The sequence below is a fragment of the Triturus cristatus genome, chromosome 2_2 (assembly GCF_964204655.1).
Source record: "Triturus cristatus chromosome 2_2, aTriCri1.1, whole genome shotgun sequence".
Lineage (NCBI taxonomy): Eukaryota > Metazoa > Chordata > Amphibia > Caudata > Salamandridae > Triturus > Triturus cristatus.
The window spans coordinates 527283299-527301442 of record NC_140582.1 but is presented as its reverse complement, the minus strand read 5'-3'; the positions used below and the strand labels follow the sequence as shown (position 1 = coordinate 527301442).

Genomic DNA, 18144 nt, shown 5'->3' with positions numbered 1-18144 from the left:
AAAGTATGGGAACTGTGATCCTGAGTCCAATGAATGTGGGGGTCATTGGGTATTCTGTCACGTTTTTGTTGGTCTTACACCTTTAAGTAGCTGCATGTAAAATAACACACAACTTAACTATAATTAAATATAAAAAAACTAATCAGTGAGAGATGTAATATTTTAGGTTTTGAATCCTCTGTTGGCTTATGCGGTCACTGCAGATATCTGTGTGTAACCAGAGAGGCACAGAATTGAATTCTGGTTAATGCAGTGGGAAATAGTGATGTGTTTTTTAGTGTTACAAGGTCCCAGCCTGTGAAAGAAAGCATCTTTAATATGTACATCATTATTTTAAACTTCCTTTACACACAGTAAAAGATAGATTGTCACAAAGTGCACAAAAAGATTTAGGATTAAGTTAAAAAACGTGCTCCAAAATATAGCTCTGTGTAACCTGCAGACCGTACCTAGTGCAATCATTTTCTTTATAGCTGTCCATTAAAAGCATGTACCCCACAGCTCTTAAGGGCACCATACAATACTTCCCAAAAAGAATACTCTTCAAGTGACTCCATCAATTAAAGCAAATACCTGCTTCCGAGCAGCCTTTACATTTACAGGTTAACTAAATACGCACATTTACATTTCTTTCGGGCAGAAGGCATCCTGGCAAGTAGGCTTGTTTCTTGTTCAGCCGTCTGCCCCCACTCCCTCCCCTCCCCCCCCCCCCCCCCCACCCCCCCGGATTCACATCATAGGAGACTCTCTCCCTCTACTTCAGCTGAGGCATCTCAAATGTCAAAATTAACCGTTCGTTGCGTTTTAACACATAGGGGCCGATTCGGATCATGTTGACCGGATTCCTTTCCGACCGAGTCACTCCGAAGGGCTCGATCGGAAAGGAATCCGACACTGATTTCCGGATTGCGGACGACAGGCACGGAGAGCCCGTCCGCCCGTCCGGACATCTCCCAGTACTCCTTACTCTTTGCGACCGAGGGAGTACGATGGCAGCTTTTCACTGCCTTTTGTGCCGGTTTTTCCGGCACGAAAAGGCAGTCGTAAACTGTCTTTGGGGGACCCCAGTAGGGCCCCCATGGGTGCGAGGCTGCCAAATGGCAGCCTGGGGTCACCTATAGTGCCCCTCTGTGGATCCCTGCACCCAGTGGCTGGCACCTTGGGGTGCCGCCCACAGGGTGCAGGGATGAACTGCAACCCTGCTTTCAAGGATACAGGAATGCATTCCGCTCGGAATGCATGCCTGCATTGTCTTGTATACGAAAGCGACCGAACCCTGTTCGGTCGCATCGTACTAGCAGGGCTGTAACCGACGACATCTGTCGGTCGGTTACGGCTCCTGACCAATGTCGGACGGACCTGAGTCCGTCTGACATCGGAATCGGCGCCATAGTAGGGGACAGTTTTTCTCAAGTAATAAAACAATAGTATGGGGACATTGTGGCCCTCCGATCCTTCCAGCTTTGACCTCTGGTTCATAACACTGCTTCGATATCATCATAATTTTGGTCTTGAGAAGTTGACCGAGGTGACGTTTGGATTAAAATCACGAGCCAAAACTGTTCTCTCAACAATGCTAAGTCAAATCCAAGCAAACAATCAACATTTTTCACTTGAAGAAATCGCCTTAAAATTCACCACACTTAAAAAAAACAACAACCAAAAAAACGAGTTTGGCACTAACAAGACCCCCTTTTTTTTTTTTTTTTTTTTTTTTAATTATGAGTAGAATGTATCAACTTTTGTTGCGTTCCTCAAAACTATCATTCACTTCTGTACATTTCATTATAAAGCTCTTTGTGTTCACGCAGCAAAAGAGTGGAAAAGCCTAATCACTGAAAACAAAGCAACAGATAGACTACAACAGCAGATTCTACTTTCCACCAACATAGTACCATATAAAAACACACCATGTAACAAATAACTGTGAATTGCACCACACTTTTCAAGGGTCTGATCTAAAACTTCAATAGTATCCCAGGGGAGCGCACTTTTAGGTAGCTGTTGAAAATGGTGGAGTAGGACCCTTGGCTTTGCCTTGGTTTGTTTGACTCATTCCTGGTCACTAGCTATCTGGGGGGGGGCCTTGTTGGACAATGTGGCTTAATTAATGCACAAGTATGTCGAAATGGGGTGATTTGTGTCTTCCTTCCCGCCACAAGGGGCCAACACTGCAGCCTGTCAACTTTTCTCTCCAGACAGTAACCCACTGCATCTTCTTTCCTAGCCCAACAGAGTGCAGTACAAAACAGTTTAACTATATAAAACCAACAAGTTTGTCTTTGTCAATGATTATTTTAGTGTGATTGTGATCTACCGAAACACCAGCGACCAAAAAACTACACAGTTGAACATCACTGTCATACCACATCAGTCAAAGTGGTCACATCTGCATGTTTTTACTTAGCAAGGTCCCCTACCACTTTAAACACCAAATAGCTCAACATTGTGAGGTAACGAAAAGCAGTGATGTGTTATAACAGAATGTCTTCATAATTTCAGATTGTATCCATTTTTTCTTCACAGTACTAGAATATAGATAGGGAGGAGCAACTTGGTTTTTGAGGGCTAAATCTACATTGGTCTCTAGTTTGGCTCAGCCTTCATTTGCTGAAGGAAGAACAAGACTGCAACACACCTATGTGCATGCTTACTGATTTTTTTGCACCACACCATTTCCAAAGTTTTTTCACAGGCGACTCCAGTTCCCTCCCAACTCCTGGTTATCTGGTTGGTAGGAAATGCAATAAATATGACATTTCTTGTGGACCAGGTGAGGAAGTAAGTACAATGACCTACTTCGGAAAACTGGTAATTTGATAGTACTCAACAATGTGAAGAATTCCCCCCCAAATAGTCGAGTATGCTCATGTATGCTTATGATGTAATCAAACACTGTGTGTCAACCTTAATTGCATGTAGCTACGAGCCCACTGAAATATAGCACTTAGAACACAGATCTTGCCAGTAACTGATGTCATGATTTCTGTTTGCTCGGATGATCAAGTGGCTACAAGTAGCATTTGATCTGCCCAGACCTCACTACTTGAGTGCGACTTGTCTCCACTCACAGGCTTGCGTTTTCTGTTGGTTTGTCTTTTGAGTATGCAGTATGACTTTGCCGCATTATTATTACCACTCGGAGACCTGAATGAATCGGTATGGTTGTCTGGCAGTACCCAAGAATCCTATAGACACATCTTAAAAAGTGTAAAGCTAGGTTTTGATGGAGGTCAGCATGAAGGGGAGAGTTCTACAACTGTGCTGCGTGAACTGAGAAGGCTCATCCGCCTATCCACGACTTGATAAGTTTAAGCACTGTAAGGATGTTAGCACTTGCATGACTCTTTTCTACATAGGTATTGTAGAAGCTTGATATCGTGTTTGCAGTAAATTTGTATTATAGTAATTTAGGGAGTAGATATGGTAGTTTTAGGCATGCATTGCATGATCTTCTGCTATTAGTTATTGTGCAGCATTCCTCTTAGCCCAGTTTCCTCTCTAATGTTCTATCTGCATTCTCCCCCTCTCTCTGTTTCATGCTGTCCTCTGATTGTTTTTTGTCAGACCACTGCATCTTTTGATTCAAATCAGTCATGTTCCTAACTAGGGCTGGCCTTTAGCGCGTGTGTGTGCCGCTGACCTCCAGATGGGTGCTGGAGCTCCCTACAGCAGTCTTCCTCCCACTTAGGTCCAAAGAAAAGTGTGTTGAAACACTTTTTCTGAAGGTTGCTGGCACCCGGGTGGACTGCTTTTTGTGTTTCTTTTAATGATGCTCCTTATTCTTGCACCCCTCACCTTCCTTCTACTCCTCCAAAACTTTCAACATATAGACAATTGAAGAGGTGGGAGGGACTGCCATATTTGGTTTCGCCCAGAGCGCTCTCTGAGCAGAGGCCAGCTCTGATCCGAACAATGTGTGTATGTTGATCTATATTTCTTAACTCTGCTATTCCGGGTTTCCTCACATTTACTAGAATAGTAATATATATATATATTTGTAAAGTATCTGTATGTAACTATATGCTTTGCAGCAATTTACTTGACCTACTCTTGCTTCTGTGTCCACTCCATCTATGCCTCATCGTGACCCCGGAGCACGCCAGAAAGATAAACACTGTTCATCTCAAACAAAATATCATCTGAATTGTAATAGCTTGCCCTGACCACCCCATCTATGTTCTATCCTCCCTCCAACTCCTTGCATACCCCTTCACTCCTTAATCCCCATGGGTAGCCGACAGGAGTAGGCCTGCCGCAAACAGGTCGTTAGCGAAGTACAGCCAAGTGGTAATGTAGCTGAACGAGAAGTCTTTCCCACCCAGCAAAACTGAGAAGAAGCCTTTTAGTTTCCTCTATCTCCCAGCCCCATCTTTCTTTTAAAAAATGTTCTGTGTTCATTGACCGAAATTGACATTATTTCTTACCTTCTGCTGTGCAGTTTGGAAAATGCAGCTAGAAGATAACATCACTAGAACACAACACATCAATCCTTCAGAAGTTGGGTAGTACCCAATGTCTGTTTCATCACTCCTTTTTATCTAGCCTCATCTTTGCATTGATTTATTATTATTTTTTTTTTTTTTTGAAAATTTTATTGAACAATAAATCAATTACAAACATGGGCCTACAACCACCAGGGCCGGCCGCTAGATTCAGAAAGGATCATACAGATGTTAAGGCAGTAGTCGACTCCCGGGGTCCATCCCCGTACATGGCTCCGGATAGTCCTAGGGAAGCAGGATACATAGGTTTAACATAAATAACAAATAAAAACAAAAGGCGAGGCATAAGGGCAAAAAATGTGGGTCAGGCTACATCCGGGGGATTCTACTTCAGACCTTCAAATAGCTATCAAGAGGAAGGAGTACTGATAGGTCGGGGGGGGGTCACGGGAGAGGAACGTCTATATTCGGTTATTCCAAAAGTCGCAAGGAACCATCAAGGGTCAGGGGGACAAAGCAATATCGGTGTCCACTAGGGGGGGAATACAGATACCCCCACGATACGCGTTCCATTGCCCCCAGATTCTACCCCATGCCCCCGGTTTACCACGAGCCACATACACAGTCTTCTCCCTGAACATGCACCAGTCCATGTTCTCCTTCCATACGGACACGGTGGGAGGCCGCTGGGAACCCCAAAGCTGCGCTATATCTCTCTTGGCAATCATGTTCCCCAGGGCCGCCCACCGAGTCTGAGCCGCGTTATAATCATTGGGCTCCCACACATTCAGGACACAGCGACGCACCTCCGGCAGCAGCGCAACCCCGGTGACTTGTCCCATGACCACATGAACCCGGCGCCAGTATTCCGCCACCTCGCGACACTCCCAAAGGATATGGAGAAAGGTGGCACTGAGTCCACATCCCCGCTTACAGAGCCCGTCTTCAGAAAATCCCATCGAGACCAAACGGGGACCCGTCACATACACCCGGTGGAGAATCTTAAGCTGGACCAGGCGTAGACGGGCTGGAATGGCCACTTCCTTGGGGGACGACAGTGCGGACTGCCAGTCCTCGTCGTCCAGTTCCACCTCATCCCCCGTCCACGCCTCCCGGAGGCGCACCAAGAGGTCAGCCCGACTATTGATAAGTTTTTTATAAATTAAAGAGATAGTACTGTCGGGGACATGACCATCGAGTATGCGGTCCTCGAGGGGCGAAGAAGCCGGGATCTTGGTCCCCTCCCCAAAAACAGAGAGCAGGGCATGCCGAATCTGGGCGTAGCGGAAGAACTCCCTTTCCGTAAGTTCGTATTCGCTCTGGAGCGCCGCGAATGTTTTAACCGCACCCTTAATCCATAAGTCTCCCACTCTACTAATACCAATCGTGTCCCAACGTTCAAACCCCTTCGTTGTCCAGAGGCTTCCCAGGCGGTCGGAGGCAAACAGAGGAGTAGCACATGTTAATCGCTCACTCCAGCCCATGGCTACATTGGCCGCCTTCCAGATCCGTACCGCAATCTTAGTAGGGCCCGTGAGGGTCCGTCCAGCCAAGCTGGAGTAAAGTGCCCTGTTATAGTTTCCGCCGGGAAGCAGGAATTTATCCATCTCATACGCCGGATTCAAGCCAGGCGCATACGTGGCATGGTTAATGGCCGATAGCTGTGAGGCCCAATAATACCTGCGAATGTCGGGAAGCGCGATGCCCCCGTCGTACCAGGGGAGAGTAAGCTTTGCCAGAGCGATACGCGCCCGCCCGTCCCACACCAGTCTCCTCTGCAGGCTCTCCACCTCCCGAAAGTAGGACACAGGAATGACATCGAAGGAGTTCTGAAGTGCATAGAGGAATCTGGGAAGGGACATCATTTTAAACAGTGCTGCCCGACCCAGCGGGGACAAGGGCAGCCTACACCACCTAGCCGTGTCCTCCCTCAAACGCCGAAGTGGAAGCAGGAGATTCTGCTCATAGCGAGCCACCGGGTCCATCGAGACGTATATTCCCAAGTATTTAAAGCCGGACAGAGATAATTGGATCGGAAGCCGAGGCGGCAAGAGAGGAGGGTCACCGGAGATAGGATAGACACAGGATTTAGACCAGTTGATCGTTAGACCCGAATTTCTCCCAAAGGAAGTCAGAACATCAAAGAGAACATCAAGCGACTGCCGCGGCGAGGTGAGATACAGGAGAATATCGTCCGCATACAACGAGACCCGATCCTCGAAGCCCGGGGCCCACCGGATCCCTCTGATCGAGGGCTCCCAGCGGAGCCAAGCAGCGAGCGGCTCCAAGGCAAGAGCAAAGAGCAGAGGGGACAACGGGCACCCCTGCCTCGTACCCCTACCGAGAGCGAAGGGCCGAGAGACCCGCCCATTAACCACCACCTGAGCCATGGGTCCTGTGTAAAGAAGCTTCACCCAGCCAAGAAATCCCTCCCCAAAGCCGAATTTGGTCAAGACAGCCCAGAGGAATGGCCACTCGATGGTGTCAAAGGCCATCGTGGCGTCTAAAGAAACCAGCACGGCTGGTTCGGAGAGGTACTCCGCCCTGGCGAGGGCGCCGTGAAGACGCCGCAAGTTAAGAGCGGTGTTACGGTGAGGGATGAAGCCGCATTGATCAGGATGAATCAAATCGCAGATGACGCTCAACAAACGATTGGCAAGGACTTTAGCCAGGATTTTAGGCTCTGCATTTAGCAGTGAAATAGGCCTGTAGGAGGCACAGCGGTCTCGTGGCTTACCGTCCTTGGGGATCACGACTATCATAGCCAGACGCTGGTCGTCAGGAAGGGAGCCTGCCTCAAGGGACTCCTGAAACATACGACGGAGGAAGGGCGCGAGTTTATCCGGGCGCAACTTATATAATTCAATAGGCAGCCCGTTGGGACCCCTCGCCTTGCCCGAACGAAGGGACCGAATCGCAGTTGCAATTTCATCTACAGACAAGGGGGCGTCCAGCTGCTCACGGTCTTCGACGGACAGGCCGGGCAAAGCAATATCCCTCAGCAGAAGGCAAGAGTCTTCTTCATCCCTATCAGTCACCGGGGAGTACACGGCCCGGAGGTGGTCAGCGAAACATTCCACAATCTCACCAGGCTCAGTCACACACACTCCATCCGAGACACGCAGCTCCGGGACCACACGATTCACTCTCTCCTTCTTATCCAGCCACGCAATCAACTTTCCCGCCTTGTCCCCGGCATCATACAATCGACCCTGCTGCTCCCTATGCATCGTTTTGGCAGCGTCAGTGACAAGAGACCTGTATTCAAACTGTTTCAGGCTGAGGGCATGGAGCCCGTCCGGAGTGACACCCGTCTCCAAGGCCGACTCCAGCCCCGAGATGTCAGTCTCCAGCTTCACCACTGCCTCACTCTTGAGCTTCTTAGCCACCACTATCTGGGAGAGGGCGTGTCCGCGGATTACGGTTTTAAAGGCTTCCCACAGGGACATTGCGGACGACACCGACCCCTCGTTTTCAAGGAAGTATTGGTCCATAGCCTTAACCAGGCTGTCGCGAGTCGTAGGGTCTCGCAGGTACCACGGGTTAATGGGAGCGATCCGCCCTGCAGACCGCGACTCGGTGTCAAAGAGCAGCCACAGCGGGGAATGATCGGAAATACCCCGCGCCAGGTGCCTAACCTCTCGAATCCGACCAGTCTGTGCCGCGGGCATAAGGAAATAGTCTAACCTAGAAAGACTCCCATGCGCCCCAGAGTGAAAGGTGTACTGACATTGGGTCGGATGCATTAATCTCCAACTATCCACCAGGCCGAAGGTCTCCAGCAGTCCACCAAGCCATGCCTGGGCAGCGGGGAGGGCCCTGGGTGGGTGACGATCCAGGTCACCCGAAACCACCGAATTAAAGTCCCCGCCCATAAGCAAAAGACCATCCGGATGTTCAAGCAGCATTCGACCCAAGTCCGCGAAGGTGGAGTTCTGGAGGCCCGGGGGGACGTAAACTGAGACCAGGGAAAGGGGCTGCCCCTCCCACCTCCCAGTCAGACACACACAGCGCCCTCTGTCATCCGAGATTACCCTAGTGATATCCAACGGAAGTGAGGATCGCAGGAGAATGCCCGCCCCCCTGGAACCAGTTGTGAAACCAGAATGGGCCACGAGGCGGTATCCCCCCCTGTTCATTGCATGACAAACATTGCCAACCAGATGCGTCTCCTGGATAAACACCACATCAGGAGTCAGACGACGCAAATACTGCAGTACTACACCCCGTTTGATACGATCCCCCAACCCATTGACGTTCCATGACATCAGTCTCAACCCGTCCCCCCCCATCCCCTCCAATAGATCAAAGGCCCCCCAGTCAGTAGCACAGTTCCCGAATCTGGACAAAAATCAATACCTCGCCCTGCGAACAAAAAACACACAGCAAAACAACCCCTCCCTCCCCCCAACCCCCCCCCCAAACCCAACTCCCCCCACCCTGCACCCCTGCGGGCCAGAAAACCCCCCCAACTTGCAGTGTGCCTGTCGCCCTAATAACCCCATTCTACGAAAAGACCCCGGAGGAGGAAAGGGACCCGTCCCCGCCCGCCCCCCACACAGGTCCTAGTGAGACAAAATGAACAAAAGAAGTAAAACCCAGCTGAACAATGCAAAACGGCAAAATCAAGGACCAAAAGTCACTCCAAAGGGGACCCGTCACCTTCGGCGCCTGCAGAGGGCCCGGGGCGGCCACCTCTGTCCGGCAGCGAGTCCAGCCAGTCACTCACGGCCACAGGAGAGTCAAAAAAGGCAGTCCGATCCTCATGTTCCACTCGGAGTTTTGCAGGGTAGAGCATAGAGTTCTTTAGGCCCAGTTCACGGAGACGACGCTTCACCCCCTGGAATCCCATCCGCTGTTTCTGGACAACTTGGGTAAAGTCCGGATAAAAGTTAATGGATGAGTTCTCATGACGAACCGGGCCGTGGACCCGTGAGGCCTGCAGAATTGCATCTCTGTCTATATAGTGGAACAGTTTGGCCACGATAGGCCTCGGGGGGGCCCCCGGCCGTGGCCGACCGCCCGGAACTCGATGGGCCCGCTCCACGGCAAAGAACTTACTTAGGCCTGCAGGGGCCAACTGTTGAAGGATGAGTTCCTCGACCAGGAGGTCAACCGGGCGGTTGTCGGAGGACTCCGGTACGCCTATGACACGGATGTTGTTGCGTCGGGCCCGTCCCTCGAAGTCCTCCAGCCGCCGGGCCATCTGATCGTTGACCGCCTTAATGTCACCAAGCGCGGCCTGCAGGTCCGACACATCCGCACCAAGGGTGGAGGTCCGCACATCGAGAGCCTGAACCCTCTCGTTAGTTTTGGAGAGATCTGCCCGAATTAAGGTGACATCGATTGCCACCGTGTCGATTTTACGGGCCAGGGCCTCGTATTGCGTGGCGATGGTTTCCCTGATGCCATCGATGGCGCCCATGATGTCCTGCAGGGAAAGCTCCGGAGAGACGGTCGTGCCACCACCGGCGGCATCCGGGGGGGGGGGGGGTGGTCGCTCCAGGGGACCCTCTGCCCTGAGTGTAGCGGTCCATGTTGTTGGCCTGGACCGGTCCCCCGCGGAGGGAGGCCTTAGTCTTACGCCCCTCGGGGCCCCCCTTGCCCCCCATGTGGTCACGGACACCGAAGGGGACCGCCGATCAAGAATCGTAGGGGCACCGGCACCGCAGACCAGCGCCTCACCAGGGACCACAATATAGCGGCGCGGGGGGACCCAAGGCGATGGGCACACTAGTGGCAGGTGGAGACAAGGCCTCGCGCAGAGGCCAAGGAAACACCCCGCCACATCAAATGCGTGCGCAGGCCAGCCCCCTGAAGTCCGAAAGTGCAACCGAAAGTGGTAGAGCAGCCACTGGCACCGCACTACAGCCGCTGTTGTTCAATTACGACACGGCTCCACGGTTCACCTTCGCCCCGGGCACCTCCGTCGGGTGGGTCCCAAAAGTTCGAACAACGACAACTCAGGATTCCCAGGTCCGATTCGGGTTCTGAAAAGAGATACGTGCTCAGCCGGTCTTCATCTGCCAGAGTCCATAAACCACATCAGGATATTCTCAGGATAAATTCCGAGGAGCAGCAAGGGTCCGGGGAGCCCTGTGCTCACGCGACCATCTTGGATGCGCGCTAGGCTCCTCCTCCTTCCTTTGCATTGATTTTATTACACAAATGTGTCAGAAGCTTTTTAAATATTGTAAATTGTTTATTTGACAGTGGAAAAATTAAATTGTCAGTTTTTAAAATTACAAAAATCTGCACTCTAAACTTAATCATAATGCAAACTACACTGTAAATTTCACATTAGCAGACCGACGGGTCATATCTGTCACAATGTTTATGAAAATATTATGAAGGATTGTCTCATCATGTTTTATTAGATACTGTGAAATATGCTGTTAGTATTGTTCATTATCAGCTCACAAAGTTTTTTCTGAAAATATTAATTTTTTTCAAATAATAACTTGCAGAATTTTAGTTCATAGCTACATTTTATTTATATTGGCTGTTATAGTAAACAGCATTATCTTGTGACAAGTTATTATTACAGGTGCTGTTCTCTACTTCTAGATTCTTTTGTTCCCTTCTCTAAACCTGAACCTTTGAAAGAGCAGCCAGTTGCACCTGCTTTACTTCGCAAGCCCACGGTTATCAGAATCCCAAGCAAGCCAAGTAAATGTAAGTATCCCACAATCTATTGCATTAACAAAGAGTGTGTGTATGTCAGTCTGTCTTTAACTATTTGTAATATAAACAAACCTCTAAATTTGAATCCTTTACCAAAAACGAATTACTCAAATGAACCAATCAGGCCGTGGTACCTCATTTAATGTTGCGGAAGGAACATAATGTTATCTTTAGTGACTTCATGAGTAGCTAATTTGCCTATTTTAGGTCTTGCCTATGGGAAAGCCTTTCGTTGTCTGGTTGCGAAAGACCTTTTGTAGGCTATACCAAGAACTTAAAATGAGTTTAGAGCCCACCCACTGCTTCTATTAGTTAACTTGTTTGCCACTTTTATTTGCTTGCTTCTTATCCAATGGCTTTCCTTCCTCTTATTGCCTTTCCTTATGTTTGTCCCTCACCTGGGGCATAGCCTGTTTAACATCCTCTTGATGAGCTGACTTGTATCCTTTCACTGCTCACTTTTATGGAACTTCTTTTTTCGATAAGCACTCCATGAGAATTCAGGTGTGTTTTAGCCCTCTATATTACAAAAAGAGAGGGACAAAAGGGCTTTTTCAAGAGGTCCAGCGTACTAGCCCTATCAAAGTTATATGCAAAAAAGAGGTACGCAGTTCCTCTACATGCAGGTAGTGTCCCAGGCACCCATAGAGGAGGAGGAATCCTCCATTTGGAACTAAGGCCCTCGCACACCCAGCAAGCTAGGTGTCATGCTTCATCATATGGGTCTGCTCCTCGTCGGGTCGGCGCTGCAATACCCAACGGGCACCCATAAAGGGGCTCTTTGCCGGAGATCTTCTGTTCTTGCCGTATGGGTGCCGTGGGTGTAAGGGACCTAGTGTGTGTGTAGATGTTCTGAAATAGTGAAAATAAAACAAGGAATCCTCAGAGCAAATTTTATTCTAGGTGGATCCCTACTTGATTAAAAATAGTGAGAAGAGGCGACTAACAAGCTAACAAGGGTCAAGAGGCGCTCTACTCCTTGATGGTCGACATGTTTCACGCTGGTTAGTCCTAAGGATCTGTTGGCGTTTCGTCAGGACCGTGAAAAGTGACTATCTACAATGAATGGGGTGTGCAAAATGCCCCATATCTAAAATAAAATGTGAAAGGATGGTGTGGAGGATATTACCTACCACTGCAAGGATGTGCGGGACGAACCTAGTAAGCTTCAAGATGACACCCCATCTGTTACAGCACTATGTAATGACATCTCTATTAGGATGTCCGCCTACGCTGGAAGCCGCGCAAACCACCTACCCCTTCGTGCTGCAACCGGGATGGATCAGCACGAAGGGGTAGGTGGTTTGCGCCTTCCTGCATTCCAAGCCTTGTTAACTGCCCTCTGCACTGCACAGTCCAGCTTGGAAGGAAGAAGGGAGCAACGAAAGTGTGGGGGAGTGAACACTGGGAGAGAGAGAGGAGCAATGGGGGGTGGCCAGAGGAGAAGGACATTTTAATCACATAAAAAGTATAGGGCAAACTTGACCCAAAGGTATCGGAGTGCAACGGTGCAGGCCAGCACTAACCAGCAGCCACAGTTGTGCCATCTCGGGACCTGCTATAACAAAAACCGCATCAGAAACCCGCAGGAGCGCGAGTCTTCAACACTATAGTAGAGCTGAACTGTGATAAGAGCGCCTTCTTCCTACCCGCGGGTACGTACCTCTCCACCAATATCGCTGGGAAAGTTGCTGCCAGGTTTGCAGGCAAGTTCGATGTCTGGCTTCTGATACAGGTTGGTGGGCTGCACAGATCAGGCTCCATCGGCGTTCACGCAGAAGCACCACCTCCAACTCGCAGAAGGACTGACGTCCGCGTAGTCGTCGCTGATAGTGTTCCCCCGAGCAACGTAGCAAGCAGCTGCCTTGCGTATTTTACGTTTGGCATTACCCGTGGTACCTGGCGCATACGGCTGCTTATGGCCCGTCAAGTAACGCAGGATAGCGAGGTAGCTTTCATCGCTGGACATTGCTCGTAATTTATTACGATTTAAGGTAAGGACTGGGCAGCTAGAGGAATGTTATACTTTTTTCGGGCGAGAGGCAGAAGAGGGAGATGTACACGAGGGTCCATGTAGGCAAGCAGGAGAGAATATGGCCATACCCAAGCGGACAGGACGTCAACCCAGGCTTCGACAATCTGATGTACAGCTGTTTCCGTGTCTGAGATCGCAGGTTTATTCTCGCTGTATCGTACTAATTAAGTTAACATTTCAATTTGTATATGCCTTTCAATACCAGTAGGTGTGTTGAGTAGAAACCGCTGATATGTGTAACTAGCAACAGCCGAAGGAAACGAGTGGTGCGCGCGAACAGCCCACCTCTCTTTCCTTCTTTCATTTACTTGCTTCCCTGGTAAATGGATCCAAAAAAGAAGCACGTGAGTGGTGCGTGCGCGCGCCACAGCGAGACATGTGGTTTCAATTATCGCGCCGGTGGCTGGGTACGATAATTGAAACCACATAGCAGCGGTGCGGGTAATAGACACCAATAGGCCATGGGCGGAGCAATGCGCCCCCCTTTGGCCAATTGCGTGCTGTCTTTGATTAAAAAGAAGCACGCAAAGGCCAATAGCGTGGCCCAAAAGGAAAAGCACACGCACAAGCGTGTTCGATTCCTAGGTACGTTTTCAAACCCCCTACAAAAAGTCTCTTGCTGCGCTAGCAGTGCTGCACTCTGCACCGCTAGGCGTGAGACCTAAAAGGAGAATATATATATATAATATACTGAAAAAACAAAGGTTACAGCGACATTCTAGTTAGGTTGAAGTTTTACTCATACAAAACCATAGAAATTCTGCAGTTCTAGTTATACTTATGTTAAGGAATTCTAACTCGCCGCCTAAAGTTACTTAACGGCACAAATGATGGTTTCTGCAGATAAGTGTTACTAGGAGTACAAATATAACTGCTGAATTTCTATGGTTTTCTGTGGGTAAAACATCAACCTAACTATGTCACTTTAAACCTTTGTTTTTTTGTATTGATTTTTTTTGTAAAGTAATATATAATTACCATATGTTAATATACCCATGGCAGCAAAGACTGGCCTGTGGCAGTGCCCTGCAGCCAACCCCCCACATGCACCTAACCCCATGCCGCACACGGCCATAGGCTGTGCATGACTGGGTTTGGTGTATGAGTGTTTTTTTTACCCTTGGGTTTTGGATCTGCCGATGCATCGCAGATTTACACTAGGGACATGCTGAGCGCTGTGGTGGATCCGCAGTTTACCCCCCACCCCAAAATGGGGCTATTTATTGCCTATTAAGGGTCCCTCTCAGACCCCTCTGTGTGTCCTGTGGGTTCCGGATACTTCTATCCTGACCCGTTATGTTCTTTGCTGACTGATCAGCAGAATGGCAGCTGCAACTTTCCTTACAGGTTGTAGACAGCCAATCGGGGCCTTTCTTTGCCCCCAGATCCTTCACAGATACCCCGAGGTCAGATCCGTGAAGGATCCGCTTCCCTAGATATCTATGTTTTTCTTTCTTTATTGAACTCCTAAGCTACTGAACACATTTGCACACAACAGCAAAAAGGGCTCTTTCTTTACCTCCCTCTCTGCAAAATTTTGTGTAATTCCATTCAGCAGTTTGGGCTGAAGTTGTGTTAAAAAAAAGCAAATTTCCCATATACATTGCGGGTGGAAAAGCATTTTGGGATCCCCCTTTATCTCAGCCCTCGCTTGTTGAATCACCCAAAAACTATGCAAACGGCAGCCAAAGTAACTGGTACACGTGTTTTGAAAATTTCGTGAAGATTCGTCAAACTACACCAAAGTTATTAGCAACCTCATGTTTCAGCTCCCACCCATATCCAGGGCCACATCCTGGATCAAATTTGGTCTTCACGCTGCAATATATCATCTACCTCTATTCTGCCCTGTGTCTGGTCGGATCACTCTATGATCTCCTTTTCTATCCATTTGGGCTCTGCCGAGAAAGCTCCTCTTCCTAAAACCATCCTGACACGCAGCTGGAACCAGACTGATTTTAATGCTCTTTCATCTTCTCTGGCCTCATCTGCCCCTCATTTGACTGATTTGTCCTTGGAAGACCAGGCTGATGCCATCAGTGTCTGGCTCTCTTCCTTTTGCGATCAGGTTGCCCCGCTCAAGAAGGTTAAATCTGTCCGACCTTATGACGCCCACAAATGGTTTACCTGTGATTTAAAAAATCTTAAACTTGATCTCAGGCGTTCGGAACGCCAGTGGAGACGGAACTACTGCCCCACTCTTCGGCTTAAATACAAAATCCTCTTGAACGAGTACAAAAGAGCCATCTTAGCGGCTAAGACCAAATATTTCACTGAGAGAGTGATTTCCTCCGCCAACAAATCTCGTGAAATCTTTTCATTAGTTCATAACCTTGCCACTTCTGATCGCACTTGCACATCCCTCGTCCCATCCCAATCTCTATGTTCCTTACTCAATGATTATTTCATTGATAAGATCCTCACTATTAAGGCTAACATCCCTCCTGTGTCCCAACCTGAACTCTTTGCCTTTTCTTCTCCCCTCTCTTCTTCTTTTAATTATTTTCAACCTATTTCCTCATTTTTTTTGAGATTTGCTTGCTAAAGTTAAGTCCGGCTCTCCTGCGGATTGTGCTCCTGCACGGATTCTTAGAACACTCTACACTAGCTGCCCCGTTCCCCCTCTTGCCCTTCTTAATGCCTCCCTTACTTTGGGCTCTGTCCCCTCTTCATTTAAATCTGCTATCGTTCTCCCCATTCTCAAAAAACCTAGTCTTGATCCTTCTCTTCCATCCAATTTCAGGCCCATTTCTTTGCTCCCCTATCTTGGGAAGATCCTTGAAAGTTATGTTACTTCTTGCTTGTCCACCTATCTTGAGGAGAATCACCTCTTGGCCTCCCATCAGGCGGGCTTCCGCCCAGGCCACTCCACTGAGGGAGTGGTGTTGGCGGTTATGGATGAACTCAAGGGGAAAGCTGACATTAGTCTCCCCCAAGCTCTGGTCCTCCTCGATCTGTCCGCTTCGTTTGACACGGTCGATCATGCCATTCTTCTCGATCGTGTCAGCGCAGCGGGCATCCAGGGCACTGCCCTTTCCTGGATCGCGTCCTTCCTTTTAGGCAGGACGCAAGCGGTTCACCTTTCCGGTTTTTCCGCTCCCCCTCGCTCGGTCACCTGTGGGGTGCCGCAGGGCTCTTCTCTTTCCCCTCTTCTTTTTAATCTCTATATCCGCCCTCTTGTTTCCTCTCTTCTCGAGCTGGGGTTCTCTGTGTATAACTACGCCGATGACCTCCAGCTCGTCTTTGATCTTTCATCTCCTCTTGTTTCCCTCCCTAAGTTCTGCTCCACTTTAGTCTTAATTTCTCAGTGGATGAGCTCCAATCATCTGAAGCTCAATCCGGACAAAACGGAGCTTGTCCTCACCGGTGGTCCTTCCATTCCTTGGTCCCCTGTTCATTGGCCCCTTTCCTTTGGTCCCCCTCCGGTACCGGTGTCTTCCGTTCGGACCTTGGGCATCAAGATCAGCCATGACCTGTCCATGCACTCACAAATCAGCTCTGTTTCTTCGTGTTTCCTTTCCCTTCGTATTATTCGTAAGATCTCTCGGGTTTTTTCGGTTGATGCCCTTAAAACCATAGTCATCGCTTTAATCATCTCCCGCCTTGACTATGGGAATGGCCTGTATGTTGGCATCCCTGCCTATGAAACCCGCCGTCTTCAGGCCATTCAAAATCAGGCGGCCCGTCTTATTTTCCACCTACCTAAATCTTCTCACATCACATCTGTACTTAGGTCCCTTCACTGGCTCCCTGTACTTTTTAGATCCTCTTTCAAACTCGCCTGCCTGGCTTTTCGGGCTCATCATCGTTCCGCCCCACACTTAATCAACTCCCTCATCACTTCTCACGTCCCCAGTCGAACTCTTCGTTCCTCATCACTGTCTCTGCTTCACACTCCCCGTTTTCGCAAATCTCGTACTGGGGGCACCCGGTTTTCGGTTTTGGCCCCCCGGATTTGGAACAGTCTCCCCCTTCCCATTAGCTCCATCCCCATCTACACTCACTTCCGCAAGGCCCTTAAAACTTTCCTGTTCTCTCAGGCTTTCCCTGGTTAGTCCTTCTGGGTTTTTCTGTGAGCATGGATGAGTCCTCAGCGCCAGGAAGCCGCTTGGCCGCAGTGCGCTTTATTAAATTCCTCTTTTCATTTCATTTCATTTCAAAACATAAAATGCTTTGTCTATGGGAAAAGTTGGTTCTAACTATAACTACCTACTTTAATATATACATACATATAACAGCCTTTGCAACTACAAATGCGTAGTAAATATACAACCATGTAAATCAATGCATTGTAAAGGTCAACGCATTGAATTACATGCGTTGTAAAGGCATGTATTATAACAGATATTCCATGGAGTGAAGGTTTCCAAGTGAAAGAGACTCTTATTTGCATCCTAGGAAATTCAAATAAGTAAATTAAAATGCTTCTAAGTAGTAAAAGACTTGGACCCACTGAACCCTTACAACTACAGACCCATTTCAAATGGACCTTTCCTGGGCAAACTATAGAAAGAGCAGCGTTTGCCCAGATGTCACAATTCATTGAAGAGAATGCCATACTTTCAGACTTCCAAACAGGATTCCGTCCGGGAAGAGGCACAGAATCTGCCCTCCTTACCATCTGGGATGACCTGAAGAACACAGCTGACCGCAGCGGGGTTGCTGCGCTACTCCTCTTGGACCTCTCTGCTGCCTTTGGCACTGTTAACCATGACACTCTGATACAAAGACTCTACAAAGCCTGCATAGAGGGGACTGCTCTAGACTGGATCTCGTCCTACCTTTGAAATTGAACTAATGTCATCCATACCCCACCGTTCTCGTCTAAACCATACTCCACAAAAGCAACGGTCCCTCAAGGCTCTCATCTCACCCATGCTTTTCAACAATTAAGTTATTACTGGTACTGATCAATCAATTTCACCTCACGTGCTATAACTATGCAGATGACACACAAATACTCCTTCAACTGGAATGCCC

The 18144-nt window shown here is 48.7% G+C and overlaps 1 protein-coding gene across 1 annotated transcript in view; it reads left to right on the top strand.

Moving 5' to 3' along the window:
• Positions 1-18144, top strand: part of SH3D19 (SH3 domain containing 19) — a 524308-nt gene that overhangs the window by 360744 nt on the left and 145420 nt on the right. The window contains exon 8 of the mRNA XM_085641658.1: positions 11013-11120. Coding sequence (XP_085497784.1) covers positions 11013-11120 — 108 coding nt within the window. The remainder of the gene's footprint in view (positions 1-11012; positions 11121-18144) is intronic.